The sequence below is a fragment of the Phasianus colchicus genome, chromosome 13, assembly GCF_987193195.1.
Source record: "Phasianus colchicus chromosome 13, bPhaCol1.hap1.1, whole genome shotgun sequence".
Classification (NCBI taxonomy): Eukaryota; Metazoa; Chordata; class Aves; order Galliformes; family Phasianidae; genus Phasianus; species Phasianus colchicus.
Window position 1 is genome coordinate 17,027,400 of NC_143448.1, and position 20,025 is coordinate 17,047,424.

At 41.4% G+C, this 20,025-nt stretch overlaps 1 protein-coding gene and 1 long non-coding RNA gene across 3 annotated transcripts in view; one reads left to right on the forward strand and one right to left on the reverse strand.

Annotated features, from left to right (window-relative positions):
• Positions 1-20,025, forward strand: part of LOC116243735 (uncharacterized) — a 92,356-nt gene that overhangs the window by 26,976 nt on the left and 45,355 nt on the right. The window lies entirely within an intron of this gene.
• On the reverse strand, positions 1,031-18,169 carry KCNG4 (potassium voltage-gated channel modifier subfamily G member 4). The gene is made up of 3 exons (XM_031615126.2): positions 17,775-18,169; positions 16,119-16,918; positions 1,031-2,521 (listed from the first exon to the last, which is right to left on the reverse strand). Exons 2-3 carry the CDS (start codon positions 16,866-16,868, stop codon positions 1,736-1,738), a joined length of 1,536 nt encoding a protein of 511 aa, XP_031470986.2. The 5' UTR covers positions 16,869-16,918; positions 17,775-18,169; the 3' UTR covers positions 1,031-1,735.

A 20,025-nucleotide genomic window follows, 5' to 3' on the forward strand; every position in this document is an offset into this window, starting at 1 on the left:
AATTGCTGGCAAAATTAAAAGTTAAACAAGAAAATAAAATGTAAAAAGCAGGTGGATTTATGCATGAAACAGAGGGAATTCCCCGTTGTGTGGCAAATATAAATTCCTGCCATCTAGTATTAACTTGCTCCAGTTGTATTGGAACATCCCATCCATAATGCGCTAGAGTTTCTCTGCTTTAGATCAGAGTCAATAGCAGGATAAACCCTGGAGATTAATGAGTCACATGATCTGAACTGTGCCAACAACTGTGTTTTTCTGTACTTAAGCTATAAAGCACATTGAGGGGAGCCTCTAAAAACTGAAGCTCCCTAATGCCCCCATGAAGTTGCATAACTCTGCTGCTGTCTGTGTGTGTGTGTCAGTGTGGGACACTGGTCGCAGTGCCTGCAGGATCCCCTGGGCTCTGAGCTGCTCTGCCTGAGAATGGCACAGGCTGAAAATGGAACCCGAGGGTCACTTCATGGAGCCTTGCTTCACAACAATGTCATGGGACTGTGGTAGGATTTAAGAAATGGTAAAATAAAAGCTGAAAATTAGATTGAAAAATTAATTTAGGCCTTGATTCATCTTGGTACTTCAATCCATGCCTAAGGTCCAGTGAATCAAGGTTCTGCACATCAGCAGGACTGCTTACAAACCAAGGACCCATGAGCTGATGTTTGTGCAGACTTGACCTTGTCTTGGTGGAAGTTTCCACTGACTGCATTCACATCATCTAAAAGGTTGAATAATAAAAGATCATCTGGAATATCCCATGAAGTAGTATTTTGACTTCTGTATAGTCCTGGTGTTTTCTTCTGGCTAAACCTGGATCTGCCAAGAGGGACATCTCCTATTTGCATAGGAAATCATTCCTACTGCCATCAGCAATCATTCCTCTCATTTTTTGCCATTTATACCTTTGAATACTTCTGAGCTGTCATTTTATTTTCAATAACATTTTTTTCTAGAAAAGCCATCAGCATTCAACAGCAACAACAAAACACCACCTCACACGTTCAATAAGTTTTTTTATTATTTTTTTAAATAAGTCTATGAAAAAAGTTCGAAAAGTTCTCCTGTCTAGTATGAAATGTTTACAGTTCTCAGACTGCAACTGCATTTCAAGCAAATTCTCTTGCAAACACTATGTATCTTACAATAGCAGTGCAATTTGTTGTTTAGAGACAGATCATCTGACTACAGGCAAACTTGGAAAGCTTTCACATATAGAGCTTTTATTTTAGCTTATTAGTGGCCTTAGATACAGAACTCTGATTTATTGAGGCTTCTGAAGTATGCCTGGATGATGAGCATTGTATAAATAACACAGGTGCGTAGCCCTGAAAAAAAACCTTCCTAATGCTTGGCTCAAGGTGTTGCAAAGAACGTCGGAAACTCAAAGGCAAATAAAATAGCAAGTGTTTTTGTGCCAACAGAAGCTGTTCAGTTTGCTCTGCATTCAATATTAGGTATTCAGCAAGATACATAACTGGCAGAGGCGAAGCTGAATCTTATCATTAGTCCTATTGAAGAATGAATATTTATTAATGAATAAACTTTTGACTTTTGACATTCTCAAAACCTCCACCTCTGTAGTGATGTGCTGGAGCCAGCTGCATTGCCTTGTGCTGCTTTGTTATACGTCTCCAGGCAGAGAAAAATAGCGGTGTAACGTATTTTGTTGCTTTGCTTTGTGTGTTACGTTGACATACATGTGTATTGTATTCTTGGGAATGCTTCAGAGCGAGGCTTACTTCCCTGTGTAAATGTATTTGATGGGTGATACTGGCTCCTCCAGGATCAAGCTGTCTGTCTCATTGAAGGTGTCACTTTCACCAGAGTGATTGGCATTTTTAACTCGGTTCATCCTAGACTGCAGTCGTTCGTGTTCCTTCCTCAGCTCCGAGTAGGAATGGGAGAAAGTGTGGAATATTGATGTTGCAGGAAAAGACATGATGAGAATGCCACTGAGGATGCTGCTCAGAGCCACCATCTGACCTGGGACGCTCCGTGGCACCATGTCTCCGTACCCCACGGTGGTCATGGAGATGATAGCCCACCAGTAAGAGGCAGGTATGCTCGTGAATTCAAGTACCTTGCCGGATTCGTTCTCAGCAAGATAGACCAAAGGAGAAAACAGAGTGACAGCCACGCATAGGAAGAGTAAAAGCAGGCCGAATTCTCGTGTGCACCTCCGAACGGTGAGGCCCAAGGTCTGCAAGCCCAAGGAGTGCCGGGCAAGGCGCATGACATACAAGATCCTCAAGGCACGTAAAACACGTAGCACCAACCCAACCTTCTCCAAATAAGTGTTGCTGCTTGGCCTGTCATCCGTTTCACTTGAGTCATCCTCTGCCAAGATGAGGGAAACATAATAGGGTGAAATAGCCAAGAAATCAATGATGTTTAGGGGCCCTTTGAAGAACTGACACTTGCTCCTTGCTTGAATGAATCGGAGGCAGAACTCCAGAGAAAACCAAGCCACGCAGATGGTCTCTATGACGAAGATGTAATAGCACTTCTGGGAACACTCACCCTGACACACACACAAAAAAAGGAGAATTAAATAAAAGAACAGTCTGCAAACCAGCATACAAGAACATTAGAGGAGCAGAAATGTTTATCAACTCAAGTCACCAGTATCAGAAATAACCAAATCTCAGCTAGCAGGTAACTGTTTTTCAATGGCATATGGGGGGTATTAAGCACATGAAATGTCTACATGAACAGACAGACTGCGTGCTTGTTTTGTTTGCTTCTTCCAAATGAATGAAGCTCTTCTGTGAGTCTGAGAAAGGCTCAACTCTCACTAAAGTCTGCACACACAGCTGTAAGTTCCAAATCAGTCTGACTTCCAGCTCTCAAAAAACATATATTTGAACTTGACTGATTTATAAGTCTGCACAAAAATTAGTGTGTCTTCAAAAGAGAGATTAATGCTTGAATGTCTGCAAACTTCTGTCGCTGTTTAATGCGTGGTGCTTTTGCAAATGTTATGTACTCTGGTGCAATTAAAAGTGGCTCAGAGTTATTCATTAAGTCATTTGGATCCTTGGCTCAGTTACACCATATACAAATCATATATGAACAAATATTTTATAGCTCCAATCTGAAAGAAAATAAATACCCCTCCAGTAGGCAAAACTCGCCTTGAAGAATCCTCTCCATGTATTAAGACCCCATGCTGTGAGCAGTACTTTCCCTGTTTTTGTTATCAGAGGAATTGCTTTTTACTTCCTCACAATCACTTTTTTTGTTTGTTTTTTTCTTTTAATTTTCCTGAGCTTAAAAAATGAAATTGCTTTTGGTCTGTTGCAGTGAAATGAGGAGGAAAATGTAAATTAATTCCTGATTATTTTGGTAAACAAGAGAATACAGGAGCAGTTCCTGGTACAGTATTATCCATTCTCAGCCACATTTCACAAGCAGTATTGATTAAAAGCTCTGCGGGAAACACATACCCCTATTACTAATTAAACTTGTCCCAGTGTTCAGTTACATTCTGCATTACAATGTGATGTTTTTTGAGAGCGTCCCTTTGCATTGAATTACACCTTGGGAGAGAGCAGCTCTCTTTGTTCAAGAACTGTTTATATCCTGTAGCTCTGGCATTCTCACATGTTATAATCATTGGCTGAGACTCCTCAAAGAAAACTGTAATACATCCTGTATGTTATTGTTATTATTGTTGTTATTTTACCTGGCTTAGCCTTCAGAACAACGTAGCTCTGTAGCACTCCTTGGGGATTTCCATCTTTCTGCACAGTAGAATGTCAAAATCATAATTTTTCACTTAAAAATGATCTCAGAGACTCAGTCCTGCTAAAGTTATGTGTGGGTGATGAGGTTATAGCCCTATTTGAAGCCATTACCCTGACAGAGCCCGGAGTGCTGAGGTGTTCACATTGTTGCTGACTTGGCTTGATAAGATTGCCTGTGATCAGCAGTTGTGCTATGAGGTGCTCACTTTGTCTCAGCTCTGAGTTGCTTGCACAGTGCAGCCTGGACTCTGCACACACCCACCTCTGGTCACACTACTGAATTATTCATCGTTACCATCAAGATTTATTTTACCTTTTGTTAACTGGGCTGAATTTCCACTACATCTGCTACTTATCCACCTTTACACATCTACAGAGACACTGCTTTCAGATCATTGTGTAGCTTTCCCTATTCCTTCCTTCAAAAATGCAAGAAAAAAATTGTTTGCTGGGAATTTTAACTGTTAAGATCTAGGACGAAATCTAGATCTGAACTAAACATGCAGTGTCACAGTGCGGCATGGTAAGAGCTGGTTAGGAGTTTTATTCTCTCCATCCTCAGTTATTTATGTATGGAGAAGGCAATTTGTGCAATCAGCTTCCCAAAGGCATGTTTGTTTTTCAACAGAACATCCTTCAAAGCAAACTTTTCACGAACGTTACTGTGCTTTTTATTTTCCTTTTGTGCACAGTTGTGGATGTAAAGGATGGTGAGTTCTCCCCTGTTAGCACACTTTGTCTTTTTTATATGCTTTGTCAAAGACACTTGAGAAATATATATGTAGAAGTATATGATTCAAATCAGTCCATCGGTCTCTTTTTCTGCGGAGGAAAACAGGAGTTACGGTACAGCATCACAGCCTCTGACACTGACTAATGCAGTGAATTCTTGGCTTTGTGGTTTTTTCGTTGCTTTTTTTGGAAGATGGAAGAAGAAAGATATGTTTGCTTCAGACATGCCTCCGTGGTATGAAGGCACGCTGCAAAACCAGCCCTTTTTATTTCAGAGGGAACTGATTTATCCATGCAGTACAGTAGTTCTATATGAGGTAACTCGTTCAAACACTGTAAATAACACAGCTGGGCTATCATCTCCTACCAGCACTATTTCACTCCATTACACAGTGTAGTTATACCATTAGTTAGTCAATCTCTATACAACATCTGACACAAACATTTCATACCTCAGCCTCTCTATTGCCAGAGTATGGAAAGAGAGTGGAAGACCCAAGGTCTGTAGGATTTGATGAGAACAGGCTCACTGATGTCACACTGGGAGATAAATTTTATCCAGTGTACTTGTATGAGAACACCTGTATTTATTATGTATTACGTGTGAGATGGTTTATGTGGAATATCCCTAACACCAGTCATTTTGAAGATTTTTGATTCTTCTGAATATCCCGTTCAGAAGCAGCAAATATTGGGACAGTAAGAGGGGAAGATATACTAAATACCTAAAGCCAGTTTCTGTTTCTCCAGTACTTTGGATAATTTCAGACCTCAGAGTGCTCTGTGTTCCATTTTGTTGTCCAAAAAGCTGGTGGAATAACACAGTGATTTCAGGTACCATATTCTTTCCAAAATACTTGTACTTGTGTGTCAGTGGTAGATCTCACGTTTGCTGTTGTTGCCAACTTCCCTTCGGATGTTAACTCCTTCCAGTGAACTGTCAACTTGCAGGCCAAATATTCCGATCCATGAGAGGTGTTTTGCATAAATGGCCAATAAGGGAGTTTCTGTGGCACAACAGTTTCTATATATTGCCTCTCACTGAACAAAGCAAACATATTTGGGAAATTCTTGTGATCAATGACTGCAAGGCAGAACAAAAACATTCCTCTGTTTCTCTAAACATTAACCAGAGCAGAATTCTGGGCTATTATTTTCATCCCAAATTTCTCACCGACTTCTTTCTTCTTCTGTATCATGGTGTAGAACTTATAAAAGCTCCAGTCCAATGCAGCGTTGACCATGAGTGTGGGGGAAAGATGAGCTTTTATTTATAACTGGGTACAAATTGTTTTGGGGTGGGATTTTTCAACAAAACCTGAGATGCTTTGCACTAGTATAGCATCAGCCAGTACTGACTGTCACAGACTCTGATGGGAGATCAGTTAGAACAAAGCTAGCAGTCTGAGTATCCAACGCTTCATACATCCTGCAGATTTACTTCTGAGCAATGCAAGAATTTATCAGGATTTATGGAACGTGTCTCCAGCTGAAATTCTACAACGTATGGCATAAATGTAATAAAAAGAGTGCCTGGTATTGATCATACGTGTGAAAAGAACATTAGGTTCAGCAATGAAGGACACAATGATTTGTATGTAACAAGCTATATACTGAGCCTGATGGCTGAAATATTGAATGATTTCTTAGATTTATAAACCACCTCAAAGAGGTAAAGTGGCCATTGCAAAGTTCCGTAGCACCCGAGATAATAAGCAATTCATAGTTCCTTTTCATTATTGCTTTCTGCTGTATAAGGTAAGGGTTCATTTTCTGGGCTCTATTATGTACTGGGATGTTTATAATAATACAGTGAAAATGCTCATTTTAGGATGCTTTTACTAAAGCCTCTTTAGATACGAAAGAAAAAAAAAAAAAGGCTGATAATAAAAAGTAAGAATGGTTGTGCTGAGTCTCATCAGCCCAGTGCCCATCCTGACAACCTGAGAATCAAAAGCTTAAGCAAAATGAATCTCTGTAGAAACAATGAGGAAAAAGTAGTATTACTAATAGTGGAAAACATTGGGGTTTCAGAAAGCTTTACTGCAGCTTTCATGCAATACCTTCTTCTGATAGAATCAGAGGTTCAGGAATTCAGCACCCTCTGATGCCAGGGTGATGCGTGGCATCTAAATCTCAATTGCACAGGTGAGTTTACAGGAGTGAAATTTATTCCCCAACTGTGAATTCAAGTTGAATAAGCTTGAGATATGTGCCACTCACTAGATAAGATAAATAATATAAATTTCCAGCCAATTGCCCTCTTAGTTGACCAGGAAACATTAGTTACAGCATAATGACATCTAGGATAGTAAATAAAACCAGATCTCAAATTTATGCAGCACTATCATATTTTACAACAGATATAAATCTCATCTTGTGAAAATAATGTCTGTACATGCACCAATAATGGTAGCAATGCCCAGACAGAGTGGCATTGCTCCCTTGTGGAATAAATACCTCATACATCCACCTTGGTTTTCAGATGCATTGTACTTGGTTGCACTTTATAGACAAGAAAAAAATTTGTTATTATAAACTCATTTATATATAACTAGATGAGAGCACCAGGGAGCTGTTCTTATGCCCTCAGGACCTGCTCTGCACTGGCCATTTGTGACCCACTTGGTTACAATCTGAAGCATTTTATAATTAAAATATGCTAGGGAAAACCTGTTCTGAATCATGACCTGATCGCCAATTAATCTCCTACCACTGAAGATATACCTCAGTACCTTCTGAAGTGGATGTTTACCCTTTAATCCACTGCAAGGTATTTTTAAATAAATGCTGAAGCAAATACAAAACACTGAGAATGTATATTTTTGCACACTGCAGTACCATCTCATAAAAGAGTCTGAGGTTTCTGAACATTTGAACCTTTGTCTGGCATGTTGGCTGCTGCAAGCTGTGCTGCACACTGCCAGGAAGGGTTTCAGGCTTTGCCTGTGGTCCCCTCACCAGTATTGGTTGGAACAGATCCATTCTTTGTAGTCCTCTACAGAGCACCATGGAAATGAGTGGCATGATGTAGATTGTGAGGTAATGGCTGACAGCTTACCAGCAAGCTGGCAGTATTTGGTAGGTTGTGGCCATGAATACCAACTTTCTGTCCTTCCTGTGGATGACTCTCAGTGGAAGTCCATTGGCAGCATTCTGAACCCGTTTTCCATAGTGTGTAATTTGGGATTTCCCACAGTATGTAAAAGAGTGGTGCCTGAGATAAAGAAAAGGCAAGCCTGCAGCATTGCTCGTGATCTCCTTTCTATGCTTGCCAATTAATGCAGTTAATGATGACGTTAGTAATTTTATGTGTTTCTTGTCTCACATCCATTTCCTAGTTAAGTGCCCAAAGTCGCACCAATGCTTGTAGAGCACTTTGCCAATAAGCACTGCTAGGCCAATATATGGATTATTTCACCATCACATCATCCCTGCAGAGAGTAATACTTTCAAAACTTCATATAGGAAATCAACATCTACATCAGCACTGTGTTGGTTATCCAGTATACTTCTGAGAAAGGCAAGTAGCAGTACTTATGAAGCTGGGCTGATAAAAGTCCTTAAGCTGAGTTAGGAGTCGTGATTGAATCACTGTGGGCAAATGCTGTTCTTTGTGGGGTACCTTTATGGAAAGCAGAGGGGCAGTCTGACAAAATGGCATCTGACATGGAAGTGCACATGAAGAAAAGGTGCGTTATCAAATTCCTCCATGAGAAAAAGATATCGTAAAACAAATGAGCAATGGACAGAAAGGATCTGAACCTCTTCCCAGTTAGATCCACCCTAATGCAGCAGTGAGTGCTTCTGAGTGAAGGCAGTTTTGGTGTTCAGTCACCCAGAAGACATTAAACAGTCACTCAAAATGGAGCATGGAAGGAGCTCAGTAAAGCAATACACTTGACTTTTCTAACTCAGACTTCTAGTGGAGCCTGAAAAGAGTGTCCTTAAATACTGATAGGCATGACCTGGTCCAGCTTAGTGCTCTGCATTTGAAGGACAATCTGCCAGAATGTCATCTTTCACACCAGGAATGCCTGGCAGCATTACTGATGCAAGGTCACAATCCACATCTGCTAAACTTAGCCTGGTGTGTCCAAATGTTATTTACCACATTCAGATACAGCCAGTTACCACTCAGATCCTTCTGTCTGATCCACACGCTGTATTGCAGTGGCCAGTGTCCACTGAAATGGCAGCGGATGGAACCGGGCTACCAGCCTGCCTTCTGCTAATGTGTGCAGCTGACAGCTACCCAGTGCTTAGCAGAGAGGCTTAGCCCAGCCAGACTGCTCCTGGGGCTGCCCACACAGCCCATGCAGAGCAAAACGCAACCCTGAATGTGGAGGATTTAGAAAAACTTGCAGGAACTTTCCATAAGCCCAAGGTTGACTTATTTCCTGGGCACGATGCTGTCTTCCAGCCTTCTGCACTTCTCAAGGTTACAGATGGGCACTGCATCCTGATCTGTATCATGTCCCCAGAGAATGCCCCCTGTGTGAAAAAAAAATGCAAGCTAATGTGATAGTGAAAAAGCAAGCTTCAGTTCTTGCTATTGCCTGCCCACGGACTCAGGAGCGAGTCTACAAGTCTGGAGAGTGGTTAAGGTGGAGCAAAACACCTTCGTGTAACTCTTTGTGCACCTGAGACACTGAACCATCTCCCAGGCGTTCTTATCCCTCTCTGCAGCATTTTTACCATTTCTTTTAGCAGTAAAATGATAATTCAATTAGGAAGTCTTGTAGCAGTCTGCATTCCCTGCCTACCTGGGGCCGTGGGATCCAGCTGCAGTGCTGCAGGTACTGCTGAATCACTGCGACCGCATTGCTGCTATTATTTGAATAATTAAACTCTGTGCTGCTGAATCAAATGATGGTCAGGCAGAACTTGAAAACCCTGTGTGATGGATCACTCCAGTACTGGGATTTATAGTTAGAGACAGATGCAATAAAATCAAAAGGTTTACTGCCTGCTGAGAGAGAGACTGTAACCTGATTTACAGGATGATAGGCTGGTTAAAGGAGTGCTGTGTATTCTGATCACAGAACAATTTTCCACTTACTTTGCTTTATGAGTAAGAAACTTGGACTTATGAAAACAATTACTAACCCTAGTACATTTGAGGAAACTAAACTAATAGTGGAATTAAATGAATGTGGACATTACAGAGAACGTAGGGAAGGGGAAATCATCTCTGTACCCAGCACAGGTTATCTCATCTGGGGAGTAAATGTAACTAAAATAAAATATTTCAATTAACTTTTATGCTTGGGTTCTTTATTCTGCAAACATTGTAAGAATCAATCTGAAGCATTTCAATCTGATTGGTGAGCCCAGACCATTTTATTAGGAGAGAGATGTGGAGACATTATCTATTTTTTTTTTTTCTAGTAGAAAATTTAGCAGACTTCGTTTTGTAACTGTGAGGAACAGGTCAGAATGACAAGGTATCTATATGGGACTTAGGAGAAAGACTCAATTTCCAGCTCTACTTCTGATGAAAGCTTTAGCCCTATTACTATTCCTTCTCTGCTTCTTTCCTCACTGCATTGCACGTTCTTTGCAGCAGTCTGTCTGTCTCTGTACCTGTGTACAGGCACTGAACCTGTTATAAGGAAAAATACTAATGCTAACAGGAGGAGCTGACACTGCGGGAATAAGCACAACACATGCAGTTCACAGCTCTGGTGCTGTGAAATTCATGATTAGATCTGCTCAAAGATCTCCAGAACTAAAATACCAGATTCTAATTTTGACTGTAGCAGTAAGAGAAACTTCTAAAGGATGTACAAATTTGGGTGGTTGTTTATTTTTAATATTTGCTGCATTATTCCTATGAACTTGGAGGATGAACTGATTTCAGATAGCATGTTCCAATGGCAGAGGTCCTTGGCTGCAGAACGAAATATCCAGTTCCCCAAAGAAGGCATTTATTAAATAGTCATCTGTGCTGAACCTCCTGAGATGACTTTAGTGAAGAAAGCAAACGGGTTTTTTTCCCAGTGTAGCTATCACAAACTTGAAAGCAGGAAAAGGAAAAGAAATTGTGATCCCCAGTGAGAAGCACATGTGCTTTCCCCCATTGCATTTGGGTGATGGCCCACTGCAGAGCAGCTGGAGCAGCTGGGTGTCCCCCCAGGATAGCGTGCAAGCTGGGAGTCCCATGGCTGTTGGGATACAGCCAAAGCTGGATGAACATAAGGTAAACTAATAATGTCAGATTGTGCCTTCTAAACATTGGACCTGGAACTGGCAGAGCCAGCTTTTAAAAACCACCTACTCGCTGAAATGGAGTGTCCAGAGTTTCTAAAGAAAATCATTCTGTGTGGCAGCGAGGGTGTACTGATACAGGTGTTCAGTAGCATCCACCCCACGGGTGCCCATTGGTTGTGTAGAGCAGGGCGTCAGCAAGGTAAACTTCACTAATGGGTACCTATTAGATTTAATGCTCTATTTTGTCCCAGGTGATACCAAGTCATGTCCATACACCAATATATATACAGATAGGCATGGACATGTACTTTTCTGATCTTGTACTTTTAAATGAGTATTTTAAGTGTTTCTGAAAGTCAGAACTTTGTTAATTTTTTGGCTACAGAGCAAGTCATTCTGGGCCATGCTTTGTGTGATTTATGCCTTGCATTGGAAGATGCATTTGAACATAGAGTTACTGACAAATACCCTTCTTTGCACGTTTACTCTGAATAGTGCCCTGCTTCATTAATGGTACTCTGAACTGCTACTCACTGCAAAAGATATTACTCAGCAAAAATCATTTTACCCAGGCTAATTAGCTAGAAAATTCTTTTTTGATCAATGCTTAGACCCTGTTATTTTAAAGCTATACAATTGGTAGCCAGGGGTATCTGTCAAAATGCAGCTGTCATATCCAATTTACCACAGGTGATTGTTTTTACCAGTTGGCCAAATTACACTTTGACAGAGAGTCTTATCTCTGCAGACTGTGAGCAGTAGGACTGGGTTTGTACACCTCCATGTGACATTCTCCATAAGGATTATTATCTTCTCCAGTCACTGCCAAGTCCTTCAAGTTTTCCTTTAATAAATGCACTAAAGAGATTTAATTTTATCTGCAGGTTATAGGCAGGGTTGGAGCATTATGCTATGATGTCTTCACAGTGGATTTAATAGCTTGGATATTGAGGCTCTGTCTCGTACATGTCTATCTTCACATAGTGAACATATCTTCAGACTGACAAGAATTCACATGGTTTAACCAGTTATCCAAAGTTTGTGTTTAACCAAAGTCAGTGTGATTTTTTATATTTAGCTGAGGTGATAGTAACCCTCATGAAGCAAATATCTTGTCTGATTTCCTTTGTCTCCCTGGGAAATCCTTGCCTTTTCTCCTATAAAGCACTGAAACTCCACTTTTATAGAAAATGTGTTTCTGAACAGTTTCCTCTAGGGTCTAAGCCAGTTAGGCTATTTTCACAGCAATACAGACAGCATCAGCAATGTCTAACACTGAAAAACATACATACAGGGCTTCCAGAATAATGTCACAGAATGAAAAACAAATAATAAATATGGTTCCATTTATTATATATCTGCTCTGTGTTGTTTGCCTGTTTTTCCCCCGTTTTTTTTCTTTTTTTCATGTTTTCTGGATTCTCAGTGTAATCTAAAAGCATGCTCGTTTAAAATGAATTAGAGTTCTACATAATCAAATGACCGCAGGAACTGGAACTTCAGAAAATGAATATACTGAAGTCCAAGATAAAATCATTAGGTCTGACAATGCTGGTCGCATCGCATGTCGCTGATGTTTCATTAGGTTATCTGTGCAGTACAGAAAGCACTTACAAGCTTCTCAAGATCAGTTATGGGCAAACACAAAAATTAGTAGTGATGATGTCTGACCCCTCATTTATCTCTGGAGGACAGAGGATAGATGTTTTCTTCTCTCTTAGCTGGGGCCATAGGACATCACGTAAGTGTGATCCATTGGGAGCTTCTGCACCAGGAGAAAAAGCTGTGGTTGTACTGTGCAGAGGTGCACTAATGGGAATGTCTGGAGGTTCTTCTTTCTTTTCTTTCACTGACCCTAATTTGCTTGTCTTTCCTGAGGAAAAGACCTTGCTGCACCTTTTCTGCTGAGTCATTTCTCCAGAGAAAGTTGATTTTTGGGACTCATTAAAAGAAATCTCCTCCAAAAGAAAATCCCAAGGGTGCTTCAAAGCACAGTCCTATCTGAGCCCTTCTGTGCTGGTTTTGTTCCATATTTCACAGGTGTAATGATGTTTTTTTCCCTTTGGATTATCTGTGCTGAGCGGTGCCTACTGCATTTGCACCTCTTGGATCTTGGCTGTACCTCTTGCATGGGACTGACTTTTGGGGAGACTTTAGCCTTGACTCTAATGAGCTCATCTTAATTCCTTCACTGGAAGAGAATTTCAGCTCTCTTATCCTAAATACAGTCTGTGATTCAGCTCAGCACTTCTCTCATGCTGCCAGCAATACCTGTTTGGATCAATACCAATGAGAGTTCCTCATCCCCAAGTGTGATTTCTTGTCTACCCCCACATTCACATCTGCCTTGATTACTATATTTTGGTGATGCCGTATTTGCTTCCTTACTGAAGACAGTTTGCTTTCCCTTAAGAATGGACACAAATACATAGATAAAGCTGTATGGCATCTGTTTCACGGTCAGAGTCAGACCTGAAATAGAGCCTCACAGATTTACCCCTTGGAATTTTTCCAAACTTTTGGTCTCCTTCGCTTGGGGCTGTTCCCTCTGGGCTGGGATTCGCATCAGGCACTTATACGATACATAACTTCTTGCTCATCTACTTGTTTTTTCTTCCTGTTTCCAGTACTGTTTGAAATATTCTGGCAGATGACAGTGTCAGTTCCAGTGCCTCGTTCTTTATTTGACTTTGGGCTGTGCTCTGATCTATCAGCCAGCCCCCGCCCTGCGCTCCCCATGCGGATGGCTCCATCCCTCCCTCTGGTTGCCAGGGTGATGGGCTTCCCCGGTGCAGATGCTCCTGCCTTGGCTCCTTGCCATCCCTCTCCCAGAGACTGGAGTTCTCACTTTCCCTCGGATGGTGAGGACTCCTCTTTGCTCTCCTGCCTGCCGTGGCAGCTTTTCTTCCTTCTGAGCGAGCCCTGGCTTTGCACCTGCTAAAAGAACGAGTGATTTCACATGCCTGCATCAGCCTCTGAGTGAAATGGAAGTCACCTTGTATTATTTTTTCCTTTTTTTTTTTTTTTTTTGGTTGAATCTGATCCTTCTTGTGCTGGAATCCATCCAGTTCTCACCCTCTTAGTGTGACAGCTGTGATGATTGGAAAAAGGAGCCCCGAGTGGTACAAACGCACCAGAGGTAAAGCCTTTCTTGTTTGTATTTCAGAATGGATACATTCCATTTCCAGTGTTAGTGACATTGGAATACAGATCCTTACAATACCTCTAAGCACCTTTATGCATAGAGGTTTAGCCAAACTTCAGCTCAGAAATGAATAAACCTCAGAATGGGACATCTTTAGATTCAGGGGTGGAATTACAGGTTGTTCAGAAACTTTTTTGGAGGAGTTTGACTGTTTCTGTCACTGGGCAAAAGGGTATCATGGGATTTTTAAATTCAGCCCACAGAACCAAAATTTGAGGTGTTGCATGCCTGTCCCAGGTTGCTGGTGCACATCCTCATGCTGGAGTCACTTTCAGAGGTCAATCAGTAACCAGGGTTGAGTAACAAATCCTCATGTAGATCTGCAGTTTCCCTGGGAGCAACTCAGTCACAACTGAGAAGTGGTCTTTTTCATCATTTAAGCTCTGTGAGTGGTTTGTTTTCCTGTCGCTCAAATGCTCTTCTGAAATCCCAGTAGGAAAATGCTAGGTGTTGCAGGCTAAAAATTTGGAGATAGAAAATATTTGGTAGTTCATATTCTGCTTTTCCACAAGGTGTGAGCAGTGTGTCTCACATACTCTCCTGTGCTTTCTCTGGTGTAATTTTAAATGGTTCAAATAACAGGGCTTTCAATACTGTGCTCTGTGCTTCTGCAACTCCACGAAGAGGTGCGCTGTTCTGATGCCTTAAGTGTAAACTGTGAGATGTTTGCAACTATTTGGACAAATCTATTCCTTGGACCAAGCTCAGCCTTCGTGCTTTCCCCTGCATTTTAAGCACTCCCACTTTTGAGCTTGTTTCAGTCCAGTCTGCTTGTCTTTGAAGTAGTGATATGGATGCAGGTCTGTGGGAAGTAATGTTATCTGTGCTTTATAGAGGATCCGTGGAAAGCAGCAGTACTTCAGTGACCAGATACCCTTACAAAGCTGAAAATCCTTTCCTTTCTAAATTACGGAGAATTAGTTTTAAAAGCACGCAACATATTACATGGTGCTGAGATCTGAAATAACATGTGCTTCTTTTTCATAGCAAGTATTCACAAAAGCTTTTTCTGCAGCGGTTGGAAAACGATAATAAAATCCATCAGGCAACTGCCATTAACAAAGTTAGCACGAAGCACTTCCTAGAGCAGGGCTTGTAATGTTTTTACATCTAACTGTAAGAAGGATGTGCTCTCTTTAAAGTGTTTCCTTGGAAGAAGCACTGGAGCAGGTTATCAGTTTTCTTTGCCAAAAGTAATAGCTGTGGAGAGCTGCGAGAGCACCAGACTTACTGCTGAAACTTAATAGTCTTCTTATGCAAATACAGGTTAATATTCAGCCCTCAGTTTCACTGAAAGACATCACATATCATAACACATCCTTGCTGTGACTGTGCTGCCTTGAATTAGTGCTTGAGCGATAAAACAGGCACATATTTTTGCGTGGTGCGTACCGTAATGTGCTATAAATGTGAAAATGTCTTTATTCATCAGTGCAGAATACTTTAGGGAGTGTCTTATCTCACTGGGCAGGGAGTTTATTTTCTCACCACTTTCAGAAGGACAGTTTGCTAATGAAGTGAAGGATTAATTAAACAGATTAGTCAAAGCTATTTGATAAATTTGGGCATTACTACATCTGAAATAACTTTCGACTTTTACTTTCCTCCATTTTATAATTGGAATAACAGATCTTTACAATGCTGAAATACAGCAGTGTTATAGAAAAGATCCTTCATGTACAATACAGGCTTGGGCAGTTTGTCCTGAATTACTGCAGCTGAACTACTTGAAAAGGGTCTAAATGCGGTTAGAAGTTCAGCTGGTATTTGATATTAGTGCTGCATGTTATAGAAAATATTTATTCTGCCGTTATTGAGTGATTGCTTGTAACCAAAGAGTAAAATGTGCTGAAAACTCCTCATTGTGAGTCGGAGAGTGTCAGTGTAACAAGTTTATAACTTGTGCTAGCTACTGCTTTTTGAGAAGGAAACCCAATGCTAAGTGATAGAGTTCTGTCCAGAAATACTTTCTTTTAGTTTAGCTCACAGTTAGTAAATTACTTTGTTAAAATTATTCTTAATTGAACATCCTTTTGAAACTGACAGAAGTACTTTCAGCTATTACTGCATTTTCTCTTGTAGAAAATTCCATTATCAGAGCAGTTTCAGACCTCATCGCTATGGATTTTCAGTATCTGTTTTGTCTTTTTAAGGATGCATACCTAGCAAAGCAGACACACTTTAAATTCTACAGTCAGATCAGTTAAAGAGGACTTACTTACCCTGTCTTCTTCAGCTCTTAAATCTGGCATTGTGCTAACGCAAAGGCTTATAGCTGTGGTGGCCACAAAGAGGATGGACAGACAAGCAAAGACTTTGCCTGGGAGTCCCGACTGAGGATTTTCTACCATATCTCTGAGTCTGTTCATAAACTGTCCAAATTTGGTCTTCTCATCCAGGACACATGCAGCTTCTTTGCTCCTCCGGAGCTCCTCTTCTTTCCGTACCTCAGCCAGCTCCTGCAGTTTCTGAAATAATTTTCGAAAGCAGCAGTTCTCCAGGTTGGATTCCTCAATCCCCCAGTATCTCAGCTCCTCCTGGAAAGACAAGGCACACATGTCTCTTAAGAGCATCAGCTTCCCTGCTGCTAGAAAGCTGACAATCATCCCAAAAGCATTGGGGTTCCTGTCAAAGAAGAACTCATGGGTGTCTTCATCGTAATCATCACACAGCTGAGTAATTTCTTCGTAGCTGCTGCAAAACTTAAGTTTGCTCAGTCTGGTCAGGGGAAATTCATCTAAAGTACTCCAAGGTAGCAGGTATTTGATGCCTCCAACATTTATCATAATTTCTGTCTTTAGATCGACTGCAGAGGCTTGATCAGGGCGGTAAATCCTCCTGGCTCTTTGGTAATGGACCCCTTTGACAGAAGGAGTTTCAACGGAGACAGGAAAGAAATGGCTCAAGGAATTACAAGAAGCGTAGCTAATGTTACTATAGTCTTGGTCGCTGCCTCCAGAGAGAATAGGCATCTCTAAGAGTTCTCACTGGGACATCCGAAATGGCATCAGACCAGGGTTATCTGCCAGCCAAAAGATGCGTGAAGAAGGAGAAAACATAGTAGAGGTTACTGCAAGAGAAAGGGTGCTTCGGGTACTTTCCTAAACCACAAATTTAATGAGTGTTTGTAAGTAAAAGTCACCTCTGTGCCTCCTCCTGAAATCTGCAGCCTGTGAATGCGATTTGCTTTGCAGCCTCATTGGTTGTCTGGCAACACACAGGCACAGAGGAGAGCTAAAGCCTCGTTCATAATTATCACAAAGGGTCGGATGCCTGCAAATCCAAACGAGAACAGATCGGTCTCTGCTCTAAAATATCTCAGTCGTTGCTAGATTGTTCATTTTCCAGTGGTTGTCGCATGGCTCTCTAATTTCTGTAAACCCTTGAATACACACTAACTTAACTAAGCTGCTTAATAGTTATTAGAGTGGTCAATTACCTGCCATCAGCTGGATGCAAAGTTCTTAATTGCTTTAACTCGAATGCTCAGATTGTAATTCCTGTTTCCTTCACTGCTCGCCTGTTTTGCCTGCCTCGCAGAGCCATGGCAAGGATTAACTAGTACATGTTTGTACAATGCTCTACGAGTAAATTGCTTTATAAATGACAAGTATTCTTGTCAGCTCGGTCTCATGTCACTGCAAATTACTGAGAAAATACAGGGAACATCCTCCCATCCTGTAGAAAACTTTGTTACAAGGACAGAAAGAAAACTACCAGCTCAGAGAGAAAAGCAATTGAAAGACACCCCCCTTCCCTTCCTCCTCTCAGGAACAATTCCCTGTTTTTGTTCATATTCTCCAAAGATTCACAGGAATTCATTACTCCAAAGCAGCAAACTATGAAAATCCCAAGGAAACTTCCCCCAAGTTACTTACCACCGTGCCTCGGGCTGCAGCCCGCTGCCTGGCTTCCCCGCAGGTGAAGTATGCATGCTGCAAACTGGTCAGCTGAGTTACGATCCAGCAGAAAGACCTGGGGATGTTTAATGGTATTGATTACAAAAAAAAAAAAGAAAAGTAGAATTGCTATAGCACTCTGGGGATCCAAATCTCTTTCCTCTTTTCTCTCCTTCTTTCTCTAGAAGGGGAAAATATTCATACGTGTTCATATATTATATGTTGTACTAATAGATCCTTTGCTCAAGAGTCAGTGTCCTAAGTGGCAGCTCCTCTTCTTGGGCTCATGGGGCTTTCTGGTGAAATCTGCTGAGCGAGAGCTGCAGGATCCTGCCCCCTCCGTCTCTCCTGTTTCCCTTGGGACTGCCAGTGTGGTCCTGGAAGAGGAGGGGAGAGGGAAGGGGGAAGGGCTTAGCAATAATCTCTCCAGCATCCCTCTGTCTGTTCAGCAGGCAGCAGGCAGCAACTGAGTAGGAACATGGAGACAGTCTCCGACTAATCAGGTTTGCTAATAAGTAAATTCTGATGAACCTACTTAATAAAACAATTTTAATCCCTATTAACTTCTGCCATTGTTGTGGTCATCTTGGCAACACCGGTCAAATTCCTCAGGAGCAGTTTCAATGTCCTGTATTCCTCTTGAGACTGGGATTTGCTTTTAAACATCCCTAGAGGGAATTTTGTCATATCCACAGATGCTGGGCCTCAGCACATCTCTTGCTGCCAGGAAAGTGCTTTCCTTCTGTAAAGGAAAGGTTCTCTGTCTTGCAGAGAGCAGGTGCTGAGCACTCTTTGCAAATCTTCATTGCTTTTCCAATAACTTTCTTCTCTCTCCTGTATGGATGATAAGGAACAGTACATAACATGTACTCTCACCTTCACATACATGGCTGGGGGCTGAGCTTGCTGTAAGGCTTTTGGGTTCTGTATTGCCAGTAGGTCTTGGGCTGCCTCTGTCTAAAGTTAAACATGAGTTTGACCCCTATTCTGCTTGCTTAACTTCAGTCAGAGGGTTCAGGTGACCTGTGATCAGATCTTAATGACAAGTAATGACCCTTGGTGATGTTCCTAAATTCAGTAAGAAATGCCAGTTTATACCCAGTGTGGCTGCAGCTCCTGAACTTGATTCCTATTGCCACAGGATTGTGTACATCTATGGGATTTATATGCCCCACTGGGCATATGAATGCTCCATGGAAAGGCCTTTAGGAGTTTGTACCCCAGAGCTGTGTTTCCACTGCTTGCAGCTGGTAGTACAAGATGCAGCTGAAGCCCTTTGCTTGCCCTGGGCTACTTCTTATTGTGCTGCTGAGGTGAGGCACCTCAGAAGCAGGTCCTGCAGCTGTTTATCAGTGCTGAGAAATGCTATGGCACAGTCTGGAACAGGAAACCTTTGCTAATTGGACCTGTTGGCACATCTCTCTTGGCCCACGTGGTGCCTGAAAGATTAACTTCTTATCAGCCACTGGGGTTTACACTCAAGTCCTAATTATGCCATCCACTGAGAAGGGCCAGATAGATGCCTGAAGGCAACTGAGTTCTGGGAGCATAGCTCAAAATCACTTAAATCCTACCACCTTTGTGCGAGATGCAGTTTGCTCTGCCTATCAGATTTTCTTATGGATTACTTTTCGAAGAAAAAGCAAACCTATTCTAATTAACTTTGGATGGATTGTTTCACAAAAGGATAAAACCAATTAGCATTTCCTTCTCACCTTGTGAAGCCCTTGTGTGGTACTGCTAAAGGTTGCATTTCTGAAACCAGCTGACAAAAAGGTGAATAAACCCAAATCAGTGAGTAAATATTACACATAATTCAGTAATTTGAGTCTTATTCTTATTTAGTAGGAAATACAAGTTTTTAAAGTCTACAATTTCACCTTCAGTACTGGGCACCCTAATATTTGTTTTATGGGGACTTGGAGCTCTGGCTGTAGATAAATCATGGCCTTACTGCCAGCCAGAACCAAAGTATCTGTGCAGAAGATCCAATACAGATCCTCCTTAATAGTTCAGCATCTAAAACTGTTAATGCTGAGACTACAAAACTGAAGTCTCTCTCCAGGTGGGAAAGACTTATTTCTGCATCAGTTCAAACCTCTGCTGACTTGCTTTTGTACGTATTTTTTTCTTTTTTGTAACTACAGCTGTAGTTTTCCTGTTAATTTCCCTTTGAATTTGCTCTATTCAGAATTAACATCAAAATCTTTATTCTTTTTTTCCATTCTCT

Excerpts from the sequence above, each read along its gene's own strand:
- KCNG4 (XM_031615126.2), bottom strand. The coding sequence starts at position 16,868 with ATGCCTATTCTCTCTGGAGGCAGCGACCAAGACTATAGTAACATTAGC. Across the intron at positions 2,522-16,118 it reads TAAGAGCTGAAGAAGACAGG|GGTGAGTGTTCCCAGAAGTG; the intron begins GTAAGTAAGTCC and ends TGTGTGTGTCAG.